The sequence below is a fragment of the Chinchilla lanigera genome, unplaced genomic scaffold (assembly GCF_000276665.1).
Source record: "Chinchilla lanigera isolate Chin_1 unplaced genomic scaffold, ChiLan1.0 scaffold00082, whole genome shotgun sequence".
NCBI lineage: Eukaryota > Metazoa > Chordata > Mammalia > Rodentia > Chinchillidae > Chinchilla > Chinchilla lanigera.
In genome coordinates, this window is record NW_004955483.1 from 6,089,508 (window position 1) to 6,116,000 (window position 26,493).

At 43.8% G+C, this 26,493-nt stretch overlaps 1 protein-coding gene across 1 annotated transcript in view; it reads right to left on the reverse strand.

Annotated features, from left to right (window-relative positions):
- The window catches only part of E2f3 (E2F transcription factor 3), a gene marked incomplete at its 5' end in the record, with an annotated part of 76,432 nt that extends 49,939 nt beyond the window's left edge, over positions 1 to 26,493 (reverse strand). Inside the window, 1 exon segment of the mRNA XM_005403385.2 lies at positions 26,416 to 26,493. Within this exon segment, the coding sequence (XP_005403442.1) occupies positions 26,416 to 26,433 (18 nt within the window).

Genomic DNA, 26,493 nt, shown 5'->3' on the forward strand with positions numbered 1-26,493 from the left:
TGGAAGTCTCTGTCCCTCCCACAAGGCAAGACAAACTTGTTTTGACCAACTGTCCTAAGATTTTTTTGCTCAATCATCAAAGCTTGCAATATCCTCTGACAGTCCTGATAAGGTGAGTACCTCTTTCAACCTTATTCTGGGAAAAGGGTCTTTCATAAAAGGTCTGTCCTGAAATTAACAAAACATGGGGGTGCAAGTGGGGAAAGGCCACAGCAAGGGGTGGAGATCACTTCTGATAAGAACCTTCGCTGACAGCATTTAAGATGAGGTGACAGAACCTCTCTTGCTGCATAATTCTATCAGATTGCTTAACCTTCTTGGTTTGTGCCTCCGACTCCTTTTTGGTCTGTTGATAGCTATGGACTTTTTCTCAGGCTAACATTTTTATATACCTAAAAGACACAGGATCACCAAGGAAACGCTTTCTACTGAAATACAGCTATTCAAACTATTAAAGAGAAATTCTTGACTCAGTAATATGCGTCTGTTAATACATAAATAAGACTCAGGAGCAGGTCAAAACATTGCTGCAGTTTTGAAATCATGAAGAGTATAAACAATACTTCAAGATATCTGCAACAAGTATAATGTGATATGAAAGCAGGATTTCTACAGGGGGCAAAGTGACAAGATTTGCCAATTTTACGGTGCTCTATGGCTTACATGCGTAATGGAGTTCATACATCCAAATTACATTCGTAATGTGAAACGTTAACTTTCAGTTAGAGGGTAACAGAGAATATCTAGAATTCTACCCAGGCAGCTTTGTTAAGAGCTGGGAGCATGGAACTGGTCTACGATCTCTTTAGGGCCTGACTCAGTTTTGGTTCCTGAGATTTACTCAGCACAGTGCACAGAAAAAACACTTAGCAAATGTGTGGATTTGACTGGTCAATGGACAGAACCTGAATTTTTAAAAAGCTAGGAGGAAAGGGCCGAGGCAGCCTCAAGTGAGGTCATCCAAACCCCCAAATCTAGACACTGGGTACACTTATGATTCTAACTCCAGATGGTGATGAACATTAATCAGACATGAAAATAGGACAAAGGTGACTGGTGGAGTGGATGTTAGCAAGGGCTTTTCTGCAGTGACAGCTGAGTTAGTGTTGACAGGGCACCAAGGTTACAGTGAGAAGACTTGAGGAAATGCCATCCGGAGTAGCAGAAATAGCAAGTGCAAAGGCCCCGGGGCGGGGAGAAGCTTGGCATAGGGTTTTCTGACTATGTTAACTTAGTTTATTCTGAAGTGCTGTTCTCCTTTCTGGCTTTGTCTTTCATGCACAACACTGCCTGATACGTTGACCTTAAATACTTTTGCATCCCAGGCCCCTTGCTCAAATGTAAACAGTTCCTTACTCGTAACACATCCAAGCATACCACACCCCATTCAGTGGTCACCCACACTCTCCCACACAAACCGTGAGGTCTCTTCAAGAACCCAAAGGCTGTTCACTTCTCCTGTAAAATCTTTCCTCTTCTCTCCATCTCTCCTACTTCCATTCCCCAGGCCACACTGGTCTCTCTGAGACTTTCAGGGCAGAAACTGTTCTGCAAATCATGCGATTCCACCATAGTCATCACAATCTAATCACTTCTTCAGGGACAGGCCACCCAACCTGACAGAAGCGGCACATCTCCCCTAAAACACGGAGTGCTGACTGTCTGTGCCAAAAACCAGATCTGAAAAAAGCCTGAACTGTCGCCTGGTGCCCTCCGCTCCTTCCCGCCAGCAGCAGCCTCCAGCGGCCAGGTCTTCTCCAGCAGGTGTGGAGCGGAAGGGACATGCAGAGGGTGCTCTACCCAGGACAAGGAAGAGGTCAAAGCCCACGACTGTTTCCCTTCCAGTTCCAGACCCACGTTATCTACCTGCGGCTCCAGAGAGTGTACATTTTAGACAAGGTTTGTGAAGTGGCCACAACCAGGAGGCTAAGTAATTATTAAGTAATTACCAAGTTTTTCTCATTCCCAGCTGTTCTGGGATGAACTGTAACTGCCCCGGATGCGTATGCTGTAGCCCTAACCCTAGCACACCTGAGAATGTGACTTTATTTAGACAAGGCCTTAAAAGAGATGGTTGTGTCAGAATGAGGACCAGGGTGGACCCGAATCGGATGATGAGGCAGCCATGTGAAGGTAGGGAGAGAGGAAGTCAGCCCTGCCCACGCCTTGATCTTGGCCTTCCAGCTTCCAGAACCGAGCCATGGAACTGCTGTTGTTTAAGCTTCCTACTCTGTGGCACCACGTTGCAGGAGTCCTTCAAATCTAAAGAACAGGTGTCTCGATTTAAATATTTCCGAAAGCCTAGTGGAGATGAGGGCTGGTGTGCAGGTAGTTTATTCTGCAGTGATCTCACGGAGCCAGGAGAGTGAGGCAGGTGTATTACTTAGCGGCATAAGAACAAGGTCAAAGCCTTTTTTAAGTGCTGAAGCTTCCCAAGAAGCAGCCACGGCGTCCCCAGAGCTGCTTCAGGACCCAGGATCACTGAGCACTGGCTCTCCTGCCCCAGCGTAAGGGTCACGCCATGGTACCGCCTGCCCTGACTCAGAGGATGCTGTGTGTGCTGGGGGAGCTCTGCTGCCTGTCCCTGAGCTCTGTCCTCAGCAGGGGCCTAAGGACGGAGGCTGAAAACAGAGGTGGGCAGCAGGGATGTGACACTGGAGGCAGAGGAAAATAGATGCAGCTAGCAGATCAGAGTTCAGAGGCAGCAACATCTGCAAGGCTGCTCAAGGCGACCAGATTCTGCAATAATCTCATCCCCTCCCTGTGCTGGGGATTGACCCCAGGGCCTCCGCGCTGAGCTACAGCCCCAGCCTAGCCCACACCCACTTTAAAATTTTGAGAAAGTGTCACACCACGTTGCTAAACTGCCCCAGTTGGGCTCAGATTTTTGATCCCCCTGGGATTATATGTGTGTACTACCACACTGGCTACTTATGGACGCACTGAGACTATAAACATTAAGGACGCTGATGACCTGGGATACTCTTCCTACCAAAAAACTTAGTGGAAAGATGTCTAGAAGAATCCTGTGTGTCAGCACACACATTTTCTGGAGACTCCCGTGAATTCTGTCTTCTAAATAAGTTTTGGATGGGATTTTGGGGCTATTTTTTAAGATGAATCAAATTATATTACAATCAACCTTCTATGTGTTAATTGGTCCTTGCCTCTAAAATCAATTCTAATACTGTACATAGGAGCAGCAAAGAGTTTCGATCCTGTCTGATCGCACCATTTAAATTCTAGGTAATTCCTGGAAGCCCAGCCCATAAAAAGGATCCTCTCTCCCACCCAGCCTTCTCTCTGGGATGGAGGCGGCAGGTTAAATGTGGCACTTCTAAATGTCACAGAGATTACTGAGTTTATTCAAGTTATTTATTAAAGACTAACACATGTTATTGTAAATAAGACTTTCTAAACTGCCTTCAGAAATGTATTTCCTGCTGTATGGCATATGACTACCTGAGCTTTATTATTTCACACTTTTGTAAAGTACAGCATCCAAGACACAAGGAGATGTCAGACATGAGTAGCATTTCTTGATTACCTACCCCAAGATCTATCTTTAAGGTTGCCAGATTTCGCAAATAAGAACATAGAGCACCAGTTAAATTAGAATTTCAAACAATAATTTTTTTAATAGTAAGACTATCCCAAATTTTGGATGGGACCTATTTATTAAAAAAAATTTATAATCTGAAATTCTAATGAAACTTGGAATCCTGTATGTACTTGACAATGCTCCTTACTTTAATATCCAAGGATGTGATATTGGCCAAATTGGAACTTAAAATAATTTATATTTAAAACAAAAGCTCTTGCTTTAATTTCAGTTAATCATAGCAGAAAGCTCCAAGCCTTATTAGTTGAACACAATACCATTTTAACACAGAGGGTTCATTTAAGAACTCACAGTTCATTTTAAAAAGGCTAATTCAATTTGAAAGAAACAGAACAGTTTAAAAACAAATATTAAAATTCCCCTAGGAATTGATGTATTATTATAATAATAATAATAAAAATTAAAAAAAGCAATCTATTATCTGTAAAGAAAAGAGCAATTAAAATGTAGTAAGAACACAGGATATATGTGTAGCTAGCCACTGTTTACTCCTTCCAGAAGCTAAAACATCAATGCGCATTATAATAAAGGGCAAAAAGAAAATTGTTGACAAAAATTTCTCGCTGGATGTCAAGTTTTGTAGACTTCAAACTATGTGAAAGAGCAGAGAAATGTTCCCTTCTTCAACATCTTTGTCTCTATGGAGTTTGAGAAACTCCTAGATTTGCAGTGGTACTGAGGACTGAACCCAGGGCCTTCACAATGAGCTACACCCCAAGCCCTTCTTATTTCGAGAGAGGGTCTCACTAAATCACACAAGCTGGGCTTGAACTCATGATTCCTCTGCCCCAGACTCCCACAGTAATGCCTAAAAGCAAGCACAGAATCGAGCTCTATATACTATGACTTTCCTATACATATAAACCCTGAGCTTTATTATTTCATTCGTAAATTAGGGAAATAAGGGATTTAACAATATAGCTAGCACTAAAGTAGGTTAGTACTAGGTAGTAGATTAGTACTAGCTAGTAAAGTGGATTAGTACAGCATAAGTTGTGTGAATGTTCTCTATCTGTCCAAACCTATTCCCAAATCTGTGTAACTATCTCTTGCTTGCAGTCAGTGTCCCAGTGTCTTCCTTCAGGAGAACCTGGCTGCAGCCATCCTCTCTGCTCGGTGCTTTCTGGGCAATACCCTGTCATCAATCAGATGCATTTTCTGCTCCCCCCACCCACAAATCTAATGTCTTTTCTGTCTTACTGAGTACTATTATGTATGGGTCATAACTTTTGTGGTTTGAGATGACAGAAAAACTAGCTCAGACTTCTGAGACAGGGTCTCACTATGCCGTTCAGGCTGATCCTGAACTCACTTTGTAGCCCAGGCTGGCCTTAAACTCACAGCAATCCCCCTGCCTCAGCCTCATGAGTACTGGGATTATAGACATGCACCACTATGCCTAGCACAACATTTTTTATTAAGTGGAGGGCTTTCACCTTTTCACTTACAGTAAGTACCTTACAGTTTCTCTTTGGCAAATCCAAATCAGTGGCAAAACTACTTTTGTGCGTTGAGGGTTTTATTACATAAAATAAAGGTGACTTGAACACCACTAAGATCTAGTACCTGAGATGGCTATGGAGGGACTCGGGCAGGTGGCGCATACAGCGCACCCACGCTAGACAGGGACAGGAGTTGCAGGGCAGTGTGAGGTTTAACCATTCTGCCAAGAACTGCGTTCAATTTAAAACTTAAGAATCCAAAAAAAAAAAAAGAATTGTTTATTCCTGGAATTTTCCATTTAATATTTTCAGACTGATGTTGACAGACGGTAACTGAAAGTAGAGAAAATAAAACCACGAATAAGAGGGGACTCCTGTATTGACATTTTGTAATGTTGGGAAGGGGACTGTCCCGTGTACCTAGGATAGCTCCCAGAGTCCCTCGGTTCCACTCACTGGATACCAGCAGCACCACTCACCCCAGTTATGATAAACAAGAATATTCTGGACGTCACCAAGTCACCAGGGGGACAGAACTGGTCTAGGTCCTTTACTATCATTGATGTGGAACGACACCGTCCCGAGTTCCCAGAAACATAAAAAACTGCCATTGCGGGAGAGTGTAAAATAACAAAACACTGCAATGCCACTACAAAATGTGCACCAAATACATATGGACTGAAACTTAAAATATCTACAGCATAATTAAATAAGTCTATCTACTGAAAATGCCTTTTGTCCTCTTTATTTTTTTTTTTTAATGCCTGAGAAGTTGGGTGCTGTCAGGAGACTTCAGTCCCGTTCTCTGGCCTGCCCACCATACATGGTACAGTGAGAGTCAAACTTTCTCCTACTTTGATACTTGGACCCAAGAGGTACGTCATTAATGGTCATGTATTATGGACAAAAAAAAAATCTCAGGTCTACACAAGGGAATACTACGTCTGAGTTTCCACTGCTCATGAGATTTTAAACCCAAGAAATAGCGCCAAAGTCCAAGCCCTTAGCCACCCCTCACCTTGGGGGTCAGGGGAATCACTACGCATCTCCGACTTTCATTTATTTCCTCAGCTGTAACTTGGCAATAACATTTCAACACTTCACAGTCACTGTAAGAAGTGAAGTAGAGGCGTGAGTTGTTGGGCGGACAGGGACCTCAGCACCCTGTGGTAGAACTAGTGGCCTTCTTGAGCAGCAAAACCTCCCCCAAGTCACCAAGACTATGGCCCCAGTGAGTTCCTGTGGCTTAGCGGACAAAGTTGCAAAAGGTCTGAAGGGAAGGAACCTTAAAGGTCACTCACTTGACAGATGAGATCTTGGAGCCAAGGTGGAAGAATTGATCCCACCAGTGCAGGCCCTGACCTGCCGGGCCGCAGATCCAGGAGTCTGTTCACACAGCAGCCCTCGCTGCTGGCCAGGATCTGGCCAGACCTCCCTCCAAGCTGTCTCCTACTCCTTTCTTGCAGATCCAAATGATTGCCATGTCATGTCGGTCGCAGACCTGTAGTTTGCATTTCCTGTATTTCCTATGATTTCCTTGTTTTGAACCTCTAAGAGAAAAGGGGCCAAATTCAAAGTGTTTGGGTTACTCAGCCAATACAGCATAAACGAAAACGTTTAATCTTTGGGTTACAAAGCCTCATTAGGAGAACTAGCTGTTGGAGCAGGCACAGGGAGGGTTTATGATTCCTATTACATGATTAGAAAGGCAATTAGGTTGAAGTCAGTTCAGTATGTTTGGGGGAAGCGGTAGTAGTTGTAGGGAACATTACTTCATTATAAATGGAGAAAAAAACCCTTAACCAACACTGTGCCTTATATAGAACTTCTAATTCTAAATCATTTTCAGACACATATTATCCCAGATTATCCCCCAAAACATCACAGTGGCGAAGCTACTGATAGCCGGGTTTTCGGTGCCACTGGACCAGACTATTTGAAGAGAAAAATGTCTTACCCATACTTTCATGAAGCCACATTTAGATTCTAGGTCTAATTTCAACAGATATCAGCACAGCGAAGCTTCAGTTACAGGGGACAGATCATTTGTCAAGAATGGAAAAAGCCAAGATGCCAGAGCAGTTGTATTGGGGAGGATGAGAAGGTGGAAGTGAAAGTGTATTTTAAAAGAAATGTAGAAAAAAGCTGCTAAGAGAGACAGCAGAGTTCAACTATAAGCCTTGGGCACAGGGAAAGTCCGGGCAGCTGAGGCTAGGCCAAGACTTCAGGGCCCCAGGCACCGTGGTCACCACTGGTGTGGCCATAGTTCCAGTGTAATGCTGGGTGGTGACTGGATGGATACCATCAGTGGGGAGACTAGGAACCTAGTAGATTTTCATTTGTAACTGCAGACATGAGAAACATGTACTAAACAAGTAACAATTATTCATTTACCTTTTAACTTAAAAGAAATCTTTTTAGGAAAAAAAAAATATATATATATATACACAAGATAGTTAAGATAGTTATACAGCTAATTTCTCTTAGTTCATTGAGAAGAAAAGCTTGTGCTCGTATTGTTTGGACAATATTTCATGCCTGTATCTTCTACTCTACTTCTACTGCAAAGATAACAATACACAATGTATTATTTTTACTCTCCTACTATGAAACTCTGTTTATTATTATTTTTATTTTTTTCACTTTAAAAAAATGTTTTTAGGCTTTTACAAAATTAAGAGTGTCACTGTCTTCTACTGTGTAATACAATACTGGGTAATGTGGACTGATAAATAAGTGAACAGCAAAGCAATTTTTTATTTGTTTGTTTGTTTTGTTTTTCTTCCGGTACCAGGAATCAAACTCATGACCTTGAGCTTGCCAGGCAGGCGCTTTGCCACTGAGCTAAATCCCCAGCCCCAAAGCAATTTTTTAGATAAAGGCCTTTAAAATTCTCGTCCTGTGCTTGTCCTGTACTTACACCAGTAACTGTTGCAGAAAAGGAGCATTAAAGCACCTTAGAATATAAAGGTGGGTATACTTCAGATACAAAAACTTAGGATGTAAAAACAAACCCGACCCCCCCACATATGTTGCCAATTAATTATACTGCCCGTGAGAAATTCACTAAGCATCTAATCATTTAAATTCTAGGGTAGGAGTTCTGTTAGTTATTTTAAATTGTAATTTCAAATGGGCTCACTGTCACAGACCTTTGGGTCCATTTTACACACAAAATCAATATACCACTACTAATAAATAGGATTACTTTCCCAAGGCTCCCAGTGGGGAGCTCAGCGGGCCTCCTACTTGGGAGGCAATGTCATAGTTCTCCAAAGGAAATTACTTTCCTGATGCTCACCGTAAGAACCAACAGGAAGCACCACACAGAATATGAATCTAGAAGGAACCAGCTGAGGGAAGGGGAAGGCTGAGACAAATCCAGTTGATGACTTCAGACAAACACCAAGGCTCCCGTTTACATGCATCTCTGCAGCTAAGCACTTCTAGGTCTGCCGTAAACCTCTGTTCCTCCCCCAGAGAATGAACACCAGAGGGTAGAGAACTCCCAGGGTTCTCTGTGTGGCCTCTCCTATCAGCCCTTAATATTTAGAGTTGTGTTATCTTTATGTAACCATCCCTTGGGATCCAGAGGGGGCTGGTTCCAGGACACTCCAACCCAGATAACGAAAGCCAAGGATGCTCAAAAAGTATTTTAACTACGCAATCCTCCTCTGTACTTTAAAATACTTCTAGACTATAACACCGAATACGGTTTCTATGAAGTAGTTGTTATAATGCATTATTTGGAGAGGAATGCAAGTATGTGCACACCTTCAGATCCTTGGGTTGGTTGAATCCTGACGTGAAACACAGATATAGAGGGCTGTCTTCCAGATCACACCTGGACCCACCTCTACAGTGTATGGCTTAAGAAAAAGCACCCAACGTGATTTCTCCACCCCCTCCCGTCACATAAATTTTACCCTGGGGTCCCACCTTGACTCACACCTTAAGTCTGAACAAATCCCTTTGCTCAAATGTTTCAACCCTTGCTCCCCTGTGTGTCGCTCCTTCGACCTTGTTAGGGCTTCCACTTTGCACCAGTAACTCTCTACTGTGTCAGTGCTACCTGCGGGACATGGAGAAACACTGCTAACTCATCCTGACAGTGGCCTGACCATGTCCTGTGAGAAGACTCCACACAGCTGGTACAACTGCTAAGAGGGGTTCCAAAACACCTGGACTGGGGCTGGAATCCAGGATCTACCAACGTCCAAAAGCATAGCCTTGGACAAATTACTCAACTAATAAGGCTCACCTTCCCCACTGATAGAAGAGGATGCTGGCACCAACCCCAAATACGGTAGCCCTATTTGATGAAATAGTAAATGTAAACTGTAAAATGCTTACTGCTGTTCCCAGTGCAGAAAAATACCCAGTAAGCACAGGTTGTTACTAACTTTCTTAGTTTCCTAAATTCAACAGGGGGTGAAGAACAGAAGCCCCAATCTGTACAACTGTGAAAAGCATAACCATGAAAACTATAATTTTAATGAAAAGTATGACAGGGTGGGACTTCCCCTGTTTATAGAAAATAAAAAAAAATAGACCATAAAAATACTGCATATGAAGCAGTGTGCTATTTCCTTAGAAAGAAAGCAAGGTATCAGCAGAGCACAATAGAAAAGTCCAGACACCATCAAAATAGACGCACCTGCCTGTGTGAGCAGACATATAGACGCTCTTTAATATGATGAAAGTGGCATCTCAAATTCACAAGGAAAGGCTGTACCATTCAGTAAGTGACACTCATATAAATAGCCGTCCATTTCGAAGAAAAATATACAGTCAGACCTTTAATACACTCATGTGCATGCACCTACACATCCTCCTCCAAAGAGGTTAAAAGATCAAAGTAATAAAATTATGAAGCCATGAGAAGAAAATTTAGAAAAACATTGCTTTAATTTGGGGGTTAGGAAAAGCCCTTTTAAAGCAAGCCACCAAACTCATAAACTGCAAAGGTTGTAATTTTATGTATATAAAAATGAATGAAATGTCTGCAGAGGGAAACAGATCATAGATAAAAGAAAAACGAGAGCCTAGGAAAAAAAATATTTACTATCCACACACACTATCAAAAGCTCAGCATCTAAAATTCAGTAAGAGTTCCAGTAACTCAGTAAGAAAAGTACAGCCTTGTAAACAAGAAATGGTAAAGCTTAATATAATTCAGAGAAATGTAAATCAGGGCAGAAATGCTTGTATTTACTAATTCGTTTCTTTCACTGTTTGTAAAATGGCACAACCACACGCACTTTCTATGGAAGTTTAAATTAGCGAACTTCACGTAAAGTATTTAAAACTATCCTGACACAGAAACATTCAAGGAAATGTTAGCCAACAGCAGTAGTGACAGCAGCAGTAGTAATTAAGGACACACAAAAATGAGATACCATCTAGTATCACTAGCAAACCCATCATGAACAAAACTGCAAAAGGGTTATTATCCAGCAGGGGAGTCTGAGAAAACAGCACCCTCTGCATCGGTGGCAGGAATATGAACTGGTTCGGCCTGTTTCTGGAGAATGATGGGACCTCCCAATTACCAACTGACCAACATTGTAATATATGTGTCCTAGGACACAAAAAATGTGTACATCCATGTCCCACACAGCAATATTTAGGTCAAAGATGGACCACATATACAAGACTTGTCCTGGAAGACTTTAATGGAGCTGAAAAATTCCTATTCCTGGTGACATCGCAGCTGTCCTAATGTCGTAATACAAAGAATTAAATGTTTGTGGTGATGTTGGTGTAACAAACCTACTGCACTGCCAGTCGTATGAAAATGTGCATGCAGCACAATTACAGACAGTACATATAGGACTGTTACTGACTTCTGTACTTTTAATGGTTATATTAGAGCACACCTTCTTATTAAAAGAAGGTTTACTGTGGAACAGTATGCCTCGTTATGCTAATAGCACCTCATACCTCCCGTTCACTGAGTGTCTCCATGGCATCAAGAAGCCACGCTGAGTGACTGACCTAACCCTTCCAGGTTTGCGTATGTACACCCTGTGTGCTCATATAATGGCGAAATGTAGGGCCAGGGATATAGCTCAGTGGCATAAGCGCCTGCTTAGCAAGCACAAGTCCTGAGTTTGATTCCCGGTTCCCCCCCACCTGCCCCTGCAAAATGTGCCCAATGGCACATTTCTCAGAATGTGTCCTCATTATTAGGGGACACATGGCTATTCATGGATATCCACTGTGACACTGTTTAAACGCAACAGTTAAAATCAGAAACAACAGAAGTGACCAGTGGCTGGGAATATCTAAATATATTCTGGCACATCCATGTGAGACGGTATCACAAAGAACAATAACCACTGATTTATACTGTTATGGAAAAGGTCTAATACCTTGCTACTAAGTAAGACTTGAAAATAATCCTATATTTTTGCATGCAAAAAATGCATTTGTACTTTTCTATAAAATATGCATCTTCAAATGGCTATGAAAGAGAAAGGCCAAGCTGTTATCATGGTTACCTCGGAAGGAAGCAGAAGTAGGTGGAAATGAAGAGGATACTTTTAATTTTTCACGTTCTTTGATTGAGAAGGAAAGCAAATGTATGAAAAAAAATTTTTTTTAAAGAGAAAGTCAGCTGGCTTTGACTCTAAGAGTCCTGGAATCGGACCTGAGTAAATGACAGTGCCCATATGCTCTATAAAAAGCTTGCAGAGCTCCTGCCTCTGCAGGTCCATGGGAGAGAAAACCCATCACAGCTGGAGGACACTAACAGGATCGTTCAATTCATTTGTTCTGACTCTGCTCATCCCAATTCCTGTAATTGTGCACTTGGCAGTTATATTCCTCGGAGTAAAGGAGTAAGTTCGCACTCTTAATTTTATCAGCCTTTAGAACGCTAACAGAAGTGCTTCCCCAGACCAATAAATCTGAATTCCCAATCCTGCAAAGTTGCCCCCACCCCCTGAGGTGGCTCTAGGGTACAAAAGTTGCAGGAGACCTGGCGTGCCTAAGACGGTAGCCATTTTCCAGCTACCATTATGGCTGGCCATTTTAACCCTATGTATTTCTTACAGAAAACAAAAAGCCAAACTCAGAGGAGTGCAACACTTGTCACCGTTAACTGTCCCATTTTAGTCACTAGACCCATCTGACCCATCTGACGCCACTAGACCCATCTGACAAATATTGATGAACTCAACTCTGCAGACAGTGCTGCTCTATTCTGCAGTCGATAGCTCTGTCAGAAGGGAGGAGCATACCTGGGTCACCAGAACTGGCTTTGGCAAGGATGACAGAGCTGGGTCATTCAAGGTAGACGATGCCTGAGGGCCACACCCCAGCCACACTTACTATACCGAGCAGCGAACCGAAAACCAGAGCAGAAGCTGATTCCGACACACTGAAGCAAGGCAGGAAGGGAGAAATGAGCACTGCTGGCCTTCCTTTCCCAACCTCTATAATACAATCAACCACAAATGGCAAACTTAAAACTGTAGCTGTGACCATAAGTTGTTTGGGCTGAAGACGGACAGAAAAAGAGAGGAAATGGCCACCAAAGGGCATGGAGACATTTTTAAAGAACCAAGACCAGTCTAAATCTGGGCCGTAACAAATCTTTCTAGTCTTGCATATGCATGTTTAAGACAGTCTTTTCTCAAAAGCGTCTACCACATGGCCCCAAACATGCCTTCCAAAATGGTGGCAATTAACGTCTGTAAATTAAAAGCGATCCCTATAAATGGATAGGTTACTTGTAAGTAACCCAGGTGTGGGGCTAGAGCATTTCTGACAATCTGATTTGGGCTTTTTAAAAAATTTCATCATCATTACAAAAAAAAAAAAAATCTTTTTTAAAAAATTTATTTAGCGAAGTATTTTTTAAATGAAGGTTTTAGGGAGCAAGACTTAAGACTTTGGTTCTAAGTTATCTGATGGTTATTCATAATCAAGCTGGGAATAAGCTGAAATTTTTTTTTGCACAAAGAACTGTGGTATCCATTTGATGGCTGCATTGCTTTTTATAACACACTGGGATGGGGCAGGAACTGCACTAACATTTATTTATCCAGTGGCTTCTCCGTGTCCAGTTCCAGGATGGATATTTTTCTGTGGTCTCCCATTTCACTTACTTTTCACGATTATCTTTAAATACTCAAATTCACAATATCTTTAAATACCCAAATTACCAGACACGTAAGGAGGACCTCCGTTTCATTTCCAGATAAGACTTGTATCTCGGGCTGGCAATTTGGCTACAGATAGGATATTTATTGGTGCTAGATAAGACGACAAAATAAAGAGAAGTAATTAAAAATAGAAAAATGATTGACAAATAAACATGTCAAAAGTCTTTGGGGAACAAGAGAAGGCAGTCTCCTTGTTCCTTGGGTGAAGAAACGTCTCTGTGCTATGCTGTGGTGACTAGGGACCCTCATGGCTACAACCCCCAAGAAAGGGGAGATGGCTAGCCCAAGGAAGACAGCAAAAGCTATTGCCAATTTGAGCTCGCTTGCAAACAGTTAATATTATAACCTCACAATCTGCACACTTTAACTGACGACACCCCAGCACTGCAACTCCATTAAAACCTTGGGGTTTCTCCAGGTCTTTCTTTCCCCAAACATTGGCCTTCACCCAGAATGACCTAGGGGCTGGTGAAACCAAACACTGGGGTCCCACATGGAAACCTGCATTTCTGACAAGTTCCCAAGGGATGCTGCTGGGCCTAAGCCACACATGAATTTAAGAACTATCGTTCTTATAAAGGAAAAAAAAAAAAAAAACCAAAAACAATGCAAACATAAAAGGAGACCAGAACAGGATATTTAATGTATCACACAGCAAAATTTTCAGCAGCGAGGACAAAGGCTGGGAATTTTGTCCGTACACACGCTCCTGTATCCCCAGCACTAGAACGGTGGCTGACACACACTAGGTGCTTAGTACAGGGTCGGCATACTCCATGGCTGAAATCGTGACAAAGAGAATGGGTCAGCAAGAAAAGAAGTTCGAGTGACAAAGGGAAGGACTGCTAACTGTTGAGCTGCCCTAAAAGGGAAGCTCAACTTAGTGACAGTGACAATAATACAGATGATGCAGACAAGGGTCTCAGAGGGTTGAGCACAGGCTGCGCTGAAGCATTACTGCTTATAGGAAGGAACTACAACCTTTCTCATCTAGCAGGAAAAGAAGCAGGACTCAGAGGGAAGGTGATGTGTCCAAGTCCCCAAAGTGGTCAAGCTGGGCCTGGAAACAAGCTGAGAAGTTGACCCCTGAGCAGAAGGTCTCACTTTCTCAGTTGAGTCCATGGTAAATGCGGACTTCCTTCCTTGAACTGCAGACTTTGATTCTTTCTTCTCCAAGTTACAGAGTGACTTCTTACAGCCAATTAATATTGTGCCTGACCATAAAACAGACAGGGCGTCAGCCCACCACACAGAACGTGTTTTCTCTACTATGAGTTGCAGTAGTGAATAACAGCTCTGGGTTTCCGTGGGGCAGAGGACATCCCAAAATTTAAACCCAGTTATTAGAAACCATTTGCTTTTAAAATTTACATTTTTCTTGTTGTTGTTTTGAGACAGAGTCTCACTATGTAGCTTGGGCTAGCCTTCAACTTGTGGTTCTCCTGCCTCAGATTCCTTACTGCTGGGATTACATATGTGCCCTATGATGCTCAGCAAAATCCTAATTTGTTTTTCTTTGTTTTTTGTGTGGTACTAAATATTACATCCAGAGCCTCGTGCATGCTAGACAAATGCTGTACCACTGAGCCACACCCCTCAGCCCTTATGCCATATTTTAAAATGTAATTATATATAGAATGCATATGATTCCTTATTTCTGCCTTCTGTTCAATGTCTAGTTCAGTGTTTCACAATTGGTGGTGATTTTGCCCCTAAGGGACATCTGGCAATACCTGGAGACAATTTTGACTCGCATCCTGGGGGCAGTCACTACTGCCAGCTAAATATGAAAGTCAGATACGCTGTAAATTCCCTACCCAGACAGCGCCATCGCCACAAGGTATCTGGCCAAAACGTCAATAGTGCCGAAGCCCTGCTCAAACTTTAAACTTCTTAAAAGTCAACTTTGTCTTTCCCCTAAGTTTAGATGCCTGAGAAACTTCACTTACATTCTCTGAGAGTCTCCACTGTCTTCTACCTTATCTTAGTTACTGGCAAACGTTTCCTCTCCCATCTGCTAACACTCCTTGACAGCCAGAAGGACAACAGAACCACCACGGAATCTCCCAGAGTACCAGGAACTACACTGCATAAACATACAAAGCGGGTGTTCCACTGATGCTGTCGAATACTCTTTTCCCTGAAGAGGATGAAATGCGGAGAGTTCAGATTCAACAGACATCCAACACCTCCCACCTTGAGGCTGCAAGCCACCACGGCACACAAAGTACATTTCCTATAAACATTATCTCATTTAATCCTTCCCAACAGCAAAGGAGACAGGATCACTATTTTAGGTAACTGCAGATCATAGATGTAATTTGTGAAAGGTCACACGCTGGGAAGTGGCAATGCAGGTTTCCCGGGCCAGAGCTGCAAGCAGCATGCTCCTTCTGCACACAATCACCAAGTCATGGGTCTCCCAAGACTGAAAACTTGCCTCCTTAAGACTATTCCCAGAAATAGGGTATCTGAGATGCTCACAAGCAAAACAGCAACAAGGAAGGCTGGAAACTTTGCCGCTTATTAATGTGATGATCACAAGCTTTGTCACCCTATATAGCAACAGAATCACTCAATTCTAGTAGTACAAACAGGCTTCAATACAGTTACTTATTTAAGTCCGTTATAAAGATATTTAGAATTTAGGTGGCTCTCTCATCCAGCATACCCAAAGGCTCTGATTTTCAAACATGAATGGGACAGCGCTTAAAAAATAAATTTAAAATTTCTGCTTTTGCAATCAGCAAAATCAGAGAGCAGAAGAAATTACGGTAAAGAGGGCCATCTTGGTTCAGGACATAATTACGTGACCTTTCTTTATGCACAGCACCCTCCAGCTGGCTCTTCGCTTTGAGAGGCCACAAACCATGGGGCTTTGTCAAAGCAGCTGAGAGCCAAGCACAGACCTGGTGAAGTACATAATAAATAATACCTGATGGTTCGTCTCTGGGAGCCCTGACAGTATCGATCCCCCCACCAAAAAATCAACCTGATGAATTTGTCTCCTTTTCATATTACAGAGGGAGAAGCGAAAATGATGAAAGGTTTCCGTGCTACCACATTAATCTTTTCCCCCTGAAAGCAGGAGAGACCAGTTCTTGGCCTGGTGCTTTTCATCCGGACCTCTACCTTAACCTCAAAGCCTAAGTCGCATTACTAGGGCTCAGTCCCAGCCCATAGGAAGGCCCGACGGCCTGTCGTGTCACCTACAACCCAGTCATTCTGCCCAACCACATTGCACGCGCAGAGCGTAGGGCTCATCTTCTGCCATTGCTCAGCCCCAGGAGCAGAACAAGATGCCACACTTCTTGGCTCCCTTGTCCATTGTTTCCTTCCTACCTCTTCACGCTGTCAGTGTTGCACCCTGCTCCCACAGTCACCAACTCTGCAGCATCCATCCTCTAAGTGGTGTGCCCTGTCCCTCCCCCAGTCATGCTTCCAGCTTTCTGCCCACTCTGTTCATTAATGCTGCCCAGAAGGCCCTAATACAAGAGACGGGAAAGGTAACTGAAGCACGCAAGGCATCCTGCCGATGTTGGTGGCTGGCCTGCAGCAAACGTGCCTGCTTTGACCTCCTTAGATTCTCAACCACTTGGCTGTCCCTTTCTGTTTCACTGTCCTTGGGTTTTCTGTAATTCATCTTTGGATAGTTTGCCTTGGAGATCCAGAAGCTGATACCACCAGGGTCCTGCAGTCTGAAGATCTATTCTCTATAATCAAGGGAGAGTTAACATGAGCACCATGCACATGGACTCTATAAAAGGCTCTTGCCTTCACCTGGACAATCCCACTCAAGAACCTCTTCCTGTGCTCGGCACCCTAGAGCAATGCTCCCCCATGCTTCAGATGAGCAGATCTAGATGCTTCTGTGACTGAGGGCAGGGATGAGGCCTGGCACTCTGCATCTGGACCAAGCGCTACATAGGTAATTCTTATTACAGCTTGAGCATCCCTAACTCAAAAATCTGAAAGCCTCCAAAATCTGATAGCTCTTGGATGTCAACATGTCCCCACAAGTAAGGAACACGTTTCACGTACAAAATTATTATGAGGCATGTGAAAGTACATTCAAGCTGTGCATCTAAGGTGTATATACAACGTAAGAAAATTTCGTACTTACTTGGGTTCTATCCCCCAAATGATCTCATTATGTGTCTGCAAATGTCTTCAACTCTGAAAAACATTTGAACCCTGAAACATTTCTGGTCTAAAGTACTTCGGATAAGGGATGCTCAACCCACATCAAGTAAAACACTAGATTATTTCTGTATCCTGAGTTCCCAGTAGAATGCTCGAGACCATGGGTAAAATCTGGGAATAAGCTGGACTCTGGCTTCCCGGATTTAATTTTGGTTGCCCCACTTCGTAAGGCCCCAAGCCAGCCCCTTAGCCCCTGGCTGTCTCCTTCCTCCTGTGTACGACAAGGATGGCAATAATACCCACTTCATAGGTTGTTAGGAGGATAATGTGCTAATGTGAGGAAAGCACTTAGTTTAGTGCCCTCGATACATGTGGGCACTCGACAGCCATTAGCTATTATTAACCCATAGACCAGAGACTGCTGAGTGGCAGCCCTTAAGCCAAATCTGGCCTAGAGACCTATTTTGTCTGGCCTTTTCCTTTTTAAAACATTTAAAAACCCACAGATTTCTAGAAGGTTAAGATCTGGCAACACAGAGGGGCTGCTTTCTGTGCCCTCGGGCAGCCACTGCCTGGGGCAAGGTCCCGGCCCCCTTGGACGGCACACTTCTCTGTGCAAACACAGCAACCCCTACTGGCAACTCGCTTCCCGCCTGGGGCCTGTATGAAGGTGATCCCTGCTCTAGTAGACCAAGTTCACCAACGCAGTAGCCTCACATGGACAGCAGTCTAGCTGATCCCTCCTATTTTCTGTCTCCCTATCACTGGCTTCTGTTTGCACAGCCAGGGACAGTTTCCCTCCATACCTAGCCCAAAGGTTCCAATGGAGGGTGCACACTAAAATCAGCTGAGATCTTTTAAAGAAAATCCCTTTACCTGGATCCCACTCGGGATCCTGATGAGTCTGGGTGGGGCCCTGGTACCAGGGTTTTTTAGAAGTGCCAGGGGAGATGCCAATGTGCACCCTGCCGTGCTCTGAGACAGCAGCCATGGGAACCCCAGGAGAGCCACGGCCTCTCCGTTCTCAAGGCCCCGCTGGAGTCTGGTGACTCTCACCCGCTCCTCTAGTACTTCCTGTCAACGCTGTACAACCGAGGACTAGATGAGTCTTGTTTGCTTCCTGACTCCTGTTTAGTCTTGCTTCAGGATCAATGTGTGTTTAAAGCTTGCCTCCCCAAACAGACTGTAAACTCAAGTGTGGGCGGATCACACCTCACACTCCTTTTGCGTCCCCAGGAGTAATGGGGTGCCCAGCACACAGCAGGTGTCTAATGAAAACGCCTCTTCACAAGTATCTGCGCGTCTATGATGTAGAAGGGCTGCACATGATGAAAGGGCCAGGCTGATTTCTCAGAGCGTACAGGAGGAGAAAGTCAAGAACGCAAGAGATTGAACCAAGGCAGACTGTGATGTCCTACACTACTGAAAAGCAACTGTCATCCACGGAAGGGGTCCAAACCCTGGGCAAGCAAGGGAGGCTCTGGGCAGGCTTCCCTTGAAGGGCCAGTGGGAAGGAGGGTGAGGGAAGAGTGGCAGAAGAGATCATGGCAGAAACCTAAAACCATCTGAAACACCGTGCCATGTGGCACCCAAGCTGGAAGAATGAGAAGCAAAACAGCAAAGGCAAGATTGCTTTGTACCCTCAGCACCGGGCAAGCGGTTGTAATTTATCTGCGAAGTCCTGGCAGTAGCCATGGAGGGCTGCAAGTCTCATCCTTCTATGAGCCAGGCAGAAGTGAGAGGAACTAACAGGATGTAAGACAAAAGAAGACAATGCTGGGCTTGGTGGCACTTGCCTTGTGACCCCAGCACTCAGGAAGTCTAAGGCAGAAGGACTGCAAGTCTGCCTTCAGCCTGGACAATTGAGCAACTTGTGAGACCCTATCTCACTCAAAACCAAAATATTTGTAAAAAGGGCTGGGGATGTAGCTCAGTCTGAAGTTCCCAGAGGTCCTGAGTTCAATCTCCACTATAGTACCAGCAATAACTACAAAAACAAAACAAAACAAAACAAAAAACAGAAAGAGAGAAACATAAGAAAAGGAGAGAGAGAGAAGTGCAGGAGCAGCACCCCCACTTCCCACTGGCAGCCCCCGGCTGGCCAGGGCACAGGAGCCCTGCCACCCTGATTTCTACCATTCAGTCTTAAGCGATGGTTTACTGTACAGAGACGAAATTATATTAATAGTGCAATGCATATTAATAGTGCCACTTTATTAACACATTTAATCATAGAAACAAAGCCTTTATTCATAACACCATTACTACTGACCATCCTATTATAATAAGTAGCTTATTCTTCTGTTCTTTCCCAAGTCAACGGACAGCTTATAAAGAAATACCAAGACCCTAGAAAGATCCTAACAATTGCATTAGAGAAAACACATCCCATGGTTCCTGCCTCCCGCCCCCATACAGTCATTTCAGAGAGGAGCAGCTGGGCTGAAATGAACACTGAGGCCAGTAGTGAAAAGGAATCACAAAAGGACGGCTCAAAAGATAGCCAGGGAAGGGAAAAGTGATTCCGCTGGTATCTACACTCAGACGCCAGGCATTGGCCCATACACTTTATTAGGAACTCATTTAATCTTCTTACCCTTGTGATTACCCCCAAAGTAGATACAGAGGAGGAAATAGAGACGCAAGTCAAACAGGGGGCAGTAGGGGCAGAATAAAAACCCAAACATCCACTGTAGGGCTCATCACCTGACCTTATGCCAGCTATTCCTCACTCTGCCTTTTAGTGGTGAGTGTGGATTTTACAGACCAGAAGTCCAAAAATATAGCAAATGTTTACTTTAGAAATTCTTGTATTAAGACATATTGCCATCAACTCCCCTCAAAACACTCCCCCTTCAGACACACTTATCCCACTGTTCTTGCCACTTTTTGAAGCAGTTCTGGAAGTCCTCTTTCGTGAGTGTCTTTACTAGGTGTGATCAAAAATATCGTGAATGCCGTGCCTAATGCCAATCAGGCTCGTAAAAACACTGTATGTGTACATCTTATTCACTGGATCCAGCACGGTGTGACTTCTGGCTCTTCCCCAAAGTCAAAGTGACCAAGAAAGGTAAATGTTTTTTAATCTGTTCAGGACAAGGCAGCCCTAACAGTGCAACTGAAGGCTCATATGCAGTCTCCTCTTTCCAAGGAGCTTTTCGATGCAGAAGGGCTCAGAGACGAGGGGGACGGCCTGGAGCTCAGAGATGGGCAAGGGCAGAGAAGTGATATCTATAGGACTGAGTTTACTGCCCTCGGTTCCCTAGTCCAATGCTACCTTATTTAGGATCATGAAAAGTAGAGCAGGAAATGGGCTTTCTCAGCAGTCAGATGCAAGAAGGAACAGGGTAGCCTCTCCAAGCAGAGCTGCCTGGGAGGGCCAAGGGCATTTCACTCCCCCACACAGCCTCCACTGGCCGCCAAAACTCTTCCCCAGGAAATCAGCTTCCCTGATTACTCTCATCAGTTGTTACTTACCGGGCCTGTAGATTCCAGCTATGGAGGGCACCTTTTTGGTCAGTGGATTATAGACAGGACATGTATCCCTGCCTCTAATGAGGCATGAGTTACAGCCATGTTGGATTCTGTTTCATTTGCCGGCTTTAGGGCTTGAAGCAATTCTATTTTTAAGCTTTCTCAGTTCCACAAGTAAAATAAGGCATTTTAAGGAAATTAGTTCTGGTTTCTAGGCATTGATGACTTCCTCTGAAAGAGTTAACTGATCAGCTGCTTCGCTAAACCAGAAGTCTTCCTGAAGCCAACCGCAGAGGAAGAGCACCTTGGTCAACCTTACGGGGCAAGTGCCCTGGGCCTCTGAAAACCCACGAGTCATTCAGGATGTGGATGGCCCAGGACAAACCTCCAGTGCCACAGCTGCACCCGTCCGCTTTCCCAAGAAGTTTCAAATTCTTCTCTCTTAGATTCTATTCCCTATGAAGTGCGTGTTTCACATACTGGGCACCAGAAATGTCATCCCCCAGAAAAAGTGTCAAATTTGCAAATATGAAATAAAGTTTCAAAAATACTATCATGACTCTATGAGATCAGCCATTCTTTTCAGTTTTAAATTTCCTTTCCCTTAACGTCTAAAGCAGCCCTGCTTATTTTGTACCTTGGGAATAAGCTGCTCACTCATAGGCAGTTGTTCTAAAGACATTTCTTTAAGCGTACATTAAAAAAAAGCGTAACCACCCCTGAGAAATCTAAAAGGTCCTCTACACATCCTAATTTTCCCATGTAGGGCACAGAAGACACAGTTAACCTCTCTTGGCAAAGGAGGCTTCTTCTAAGAAAGTCTCCAATTTCAGTTCCGGCTTTGCCACCAGCTACCCCGTGACCTTGGACAAGTAATTTGACTGCATTAGGCCTCAATTTCCTTGCTGGGAAAAGAGGGTGGGGTAAACAAGGACAGCGGCGCTTTGTAGCTCTCAAATGTTGATTCTAAGATCACAGCCCCCCTGCCCATGTTAACCTGCAGGACTGTTCTTAGGGCCCTGGCAGGTTATACAAATGTTAAGGATGCCTTGACATTACAAATGGCCCCATTCTGCCTATGGTAACAGAAAGCAGATGAATGTCAGTTGTTCTTTTCCTCGCCTCCCTAGTTCCATCAGCCGTCAATCCTCATTGCTGTCTTGCTATCGACCTCAAGATGACACAAACTCTTGCTTAGCTTGCAAAGCAAAGCCGGGGTCTGTGTTACTCACGGTCTTCAGTAAAACAAAGTGCACAGTGGCTTGGGATCATCATCGGGCCCCTGATGGGCCGTATTCCTTCTTCAAAGTTACACTGTAGGCAACCGTGATGGCCCTAAGACTGACCCAATGAAGCTTGGGGTGAAGATGAGAACCCATTCTTATGTGCTGCAGGGGAGTGTATGAAGAAAAAGCGTGAAAAAGGAAATTAACCAGTTCCTCCCGTATTTAAATTAAAGGCACCTATGCTATATAATCCCTCTACATTAATCTCAAACCCACTAGGCCAGTCTCCTGTCTCCCCATCTCAGTTGCTTTTCTGTACCTCCAGCATGTTTTTTATGTGTAAGATGTATTTTCCCAGTCACTCTTTGAAGCCGGACAAGATCAGGGGAGGAGGAAGGAGATACATTAGTGGTTTCCTATATTTACTGCCTTCCCAGTTATCTTCATGTCTGAGTCCCATAAAAAATGATTAGCAAAAAAAAAAAAAAAAAAAAATGCTCTTTAGCAACTGTAAATAGACTCGAACACTATTTTTAAACTGCACATGCATCAAACCACATACTTACTATCTCCAAGAATTCAGGGAAGTTCCCCTCTAAGAAATAAAGTAAAACAGAATCTGATAAGAACTGAAATTTACCTTTTCTACTTTGCACTATCTGTGGTGGTTTCAGAGGAAATCTACAAGGGACTTGATGTGATGAGCATAAGCAACTGATTGCAACTCATCCTAATTAAAAGTATTAGGACTGGATGGTTGAAAGGGATGGGGAGTTGGTTTGCTTGAAAAGTGGGTGTAACTGGTCATTCACACAAATGGTATACTTATAAATCAGATTGCTAGAAAACAAGTCAGAAAATTAAGTTGAATATACAAAGCTATTTGCTAAATAGGGCCAAGTCCCTTGGAAAAGAGTTAAAGGTATGGGTGGTATGTCTTAGAAGACAGCAATAAACAGAAGTTAGCAGGGCATGGTGGCAAACACCTGTGATGCCAGCACTCTGGGAGGCTGAGACAGGAGGACCCCAAGTTCAAGGCCAACCTGAGCAACTTAACTACTTAGTGAAACCTTATTTCAAAAATTTAAAAAGGCCAGGGGATGTAGCTCAATGCAAAATCTACCCTAGGTTCAATCAACAGTACCAACAAAACAAAATAAAAACCCTAAAAAGGTTAAAGGAAAACTATTGCTTTACATTTCCGAGAAACCACAATCAAAGCCCCTTCACCCCAGCCTTTCAATTTCCAGGTGTTATTTATTCACATCTAAGCTCAGAGTATCACTTTCTGTTTTCAAGTTAGCTTTACCCGGCCCAACATTAATCTCAGAATCTACCCTTCCAAGTATTATACAGGTGATTTACAGAGAAACAAAAAATCCTTTCCTGTTCACAAGCTTGGGTGCTTCTGACTACAGTGTCACAGTTCAGGGTGCTTTGTTCTAGAGAGTGATTAGGGTGGCGCCCTTGGGACCAATTCTAGTGGAGTTATTTGTACTGCCCCAGCCTGGGCACTGCATGACATTAAAACTTGCACTTTGGGGTATGTAGTCACTAGAAATTCTCTCCCAGCTTAAACTTGGCATCAACCCTATATCTCAGCAGAAGCAAGGTTATTCAGTACTGAGCCACAGGAACTCAGCATTTTTCTTTTATACTTGTGCAGGAAGAGAGACCCTGCTAAAATAGCGCCTATGGTTCCTCCATTTTCAGATGAAAATTCCAAGCATTAAGGGTTCATTCCGGAAGTATAATCAGCAGGTTGCTATGACTGGATTAAATTTAAGCTGATGTGACAGGCCATTGCTTCTTGCATTAATAGATACCAAATTTTCTGGAAGAAGAATGAAATAATTTCAGCTTCTTTCTAGAAAAAATGAAGAGGTGGAAAATGAAGCCCTGTCTGCTCCAGTGAATAGCACTTCTGACAACGGTTTCTTTGGAATTCACCCCTTTCCAACAGTCTCACCACCTATATCTGAATTTATGCAGAGCATATCTCTGATGTGGTAAAGGTTGGGACTTCAGTTCTAACAAAAGCCACTAAGCATAAACTGTACCCAAATGTTGGCAGGGCCATGGAATCATGGGAGTGGAACTCATGCAAAAAAGTGAGGATGAGTTGACCTAAATTTGTCACAATCCAAGGCACATGCTCAGGAAGCTCAGCACTACAATTTCTACAGGCAGGTCTTACCGAAATGCCCCTTGTTACCCACTGCCAGGATGGCCATGTTTTAAGTATTTCAAAATCCAAGTTAATTTGGAGTACATAATTAACTATATAACGTGCTAGCAAACCTTTCACCATTTTGCCCTTTATGTAAACAAAGGGACAGTATGCATGTGGTCTCCTACTATTTCTTTATGTTATAAAAATTCCATCTCTGGATACTAACTTTACTAGGCAAGGAAACTAGTCATGAGAGATCAAGTTATTTGCCTAAGATCAAACCACTTGTAAATGGCAGAGGAGGCTCTACAGCTAGTAAAAAGGTGAGGAATTCGATCCTGGTTTAAGTTCTTAGATGTTCTTGAGACAGAACTTGGAAACAGAACCAGATGAATCTGCAACTCTGGCCACCTGAAGAATTCTCAACCTCTTCTTGGATAGTGTTTGGATGGTCTTAACTCTGTACAGCCAACCATAGCTATTCCATCCTGTCGATCCTGCTTAGGGAAAGAATATCAATACAATTCCAAGACTTAAATGGAAGTCTAATATAATTTTGATAACAACAACAACAAAAATCAATACTCAAGACTTTGTATGCATTGACTAAACAAATTTTCTATCCCTCCCCATAAGACACAGCTCTTAAAAGCATAGCTTTACCAATGATTCAGCATACATTGTAATGATATGTAAAACTAATTGTGAATACATATATCTGTGTGTGTGTGTATATATATATGTATATACATAGGTTCTTACAATGAAAAATATTTTGTGAGTATACAAATTCAAAACTAACATAGTTTTAGAATAATAACCAAGGGCAAGAAGGATAAAGTTTAGAAACAACTTGGAACATGGTGAGGGCAATTTTTTAGACTTTAAATAAAGCGAACTACATATAAATTTGGCCAGACAGTCTTGGGGACCTACTCCAACTAGCATGCTAAGACTTTTTTTTTTAATTCAGCAGCCTCACAATTTCCTATTATCAAAACCACCCCCCACATACTGAATTAAATCCAGGAAATCTGTCAATAGCGACTTGTTTCAGGTTAGGTTTATGGCACAGTAACAGGGCTGTGTGTGGGGAAATATGGTCAAAATATGTCCAAGCATGTTTAGGTCCAGGGTAGGTAAGAGTACCTAATGCTAATAAAAGCCCGGAGCACTCTTGTGACTGAGAACCCAGCACACTGGCTACTGTACATGCAAGCAGGTACAGTACTCTGGTTTTCCCCCCTGCTGGCAGACCCTAGTCACTAAAAAACCGCGAGCTTCTTTGAGACTATATCATACATCCCCAGCAAATATCCTTGGAGCTGGAAAGCAGTCCAATCCCGGGAAAAATGAGGAATAGGAAGGAAATCAAAAATTTTAATTATTCCCACTCCCACCCCTTTTCCCAGAGTGCTGCCTGTGTACAGACTTTCTCAGACACCCTGCTCCCGCAAAAATCTTGATTCTGTAAAAATAAAATACAATAAACCCATTTGGGGCAGAGATATGGTGAGGTCCACGACTGGTCCTATCGAGCCACCGTTCATCTGCCCGAGTCCGGTCCGGTCCCGGCCTCGTTCGGGCCAAAGCTCACCACGAGGGTGAAGACCAGGAGGCATGGAGGAGGGGAAGGCAGGAGAGAAAAGGAGAAAGGGGGAGACCTCCGGGCCACACTTCTTTACAGCACCAACAAAAAGAGAAGCCGCATACTGACCTAAATCATCTCTCAAAGGCGCTTTATAAATTACGGGGACAAAGGGAGGGGGTGGCGGGTGGCCTGGGAACCCCACGGACACCCTACCCTCTGACCCGCCCCCTCCCCCTCCAGCACAAGGGAAGGAAGACAGAAAACAGAGCTCAACTCGGCCATTGGCGAGAAGCCCCCTCCGGTTTTCAATCGCCCATCCATCCGCCCCCTAGAAAAAAATACACATAAACACCCTACCCACCCCCCTGGGGCGGCCACTCCCGCCCCGGGGCTCCGGGTCCCCGAGGCCGGGGCATTTACTTAGTTGGATTTTTCTTGCTTACTCATTTCCCTCGAGCACCCAACCCCCCGTTCCCACTCCGAAACCCCGCTCAGCCGCCTACCCTGCCGGCCCCGGCCCCCCAGGAACCGGGCCCCCGCGGCCGCGGCCCCCGCGCCGTCCCGGTCACTCACCTGCTGCTGTAAGGGCATTTCCGAAGGCAGCCTGGCTCCGGGGCAGTGGGGGGCAGGCGGGAGAGGGGGCCCGGAGGG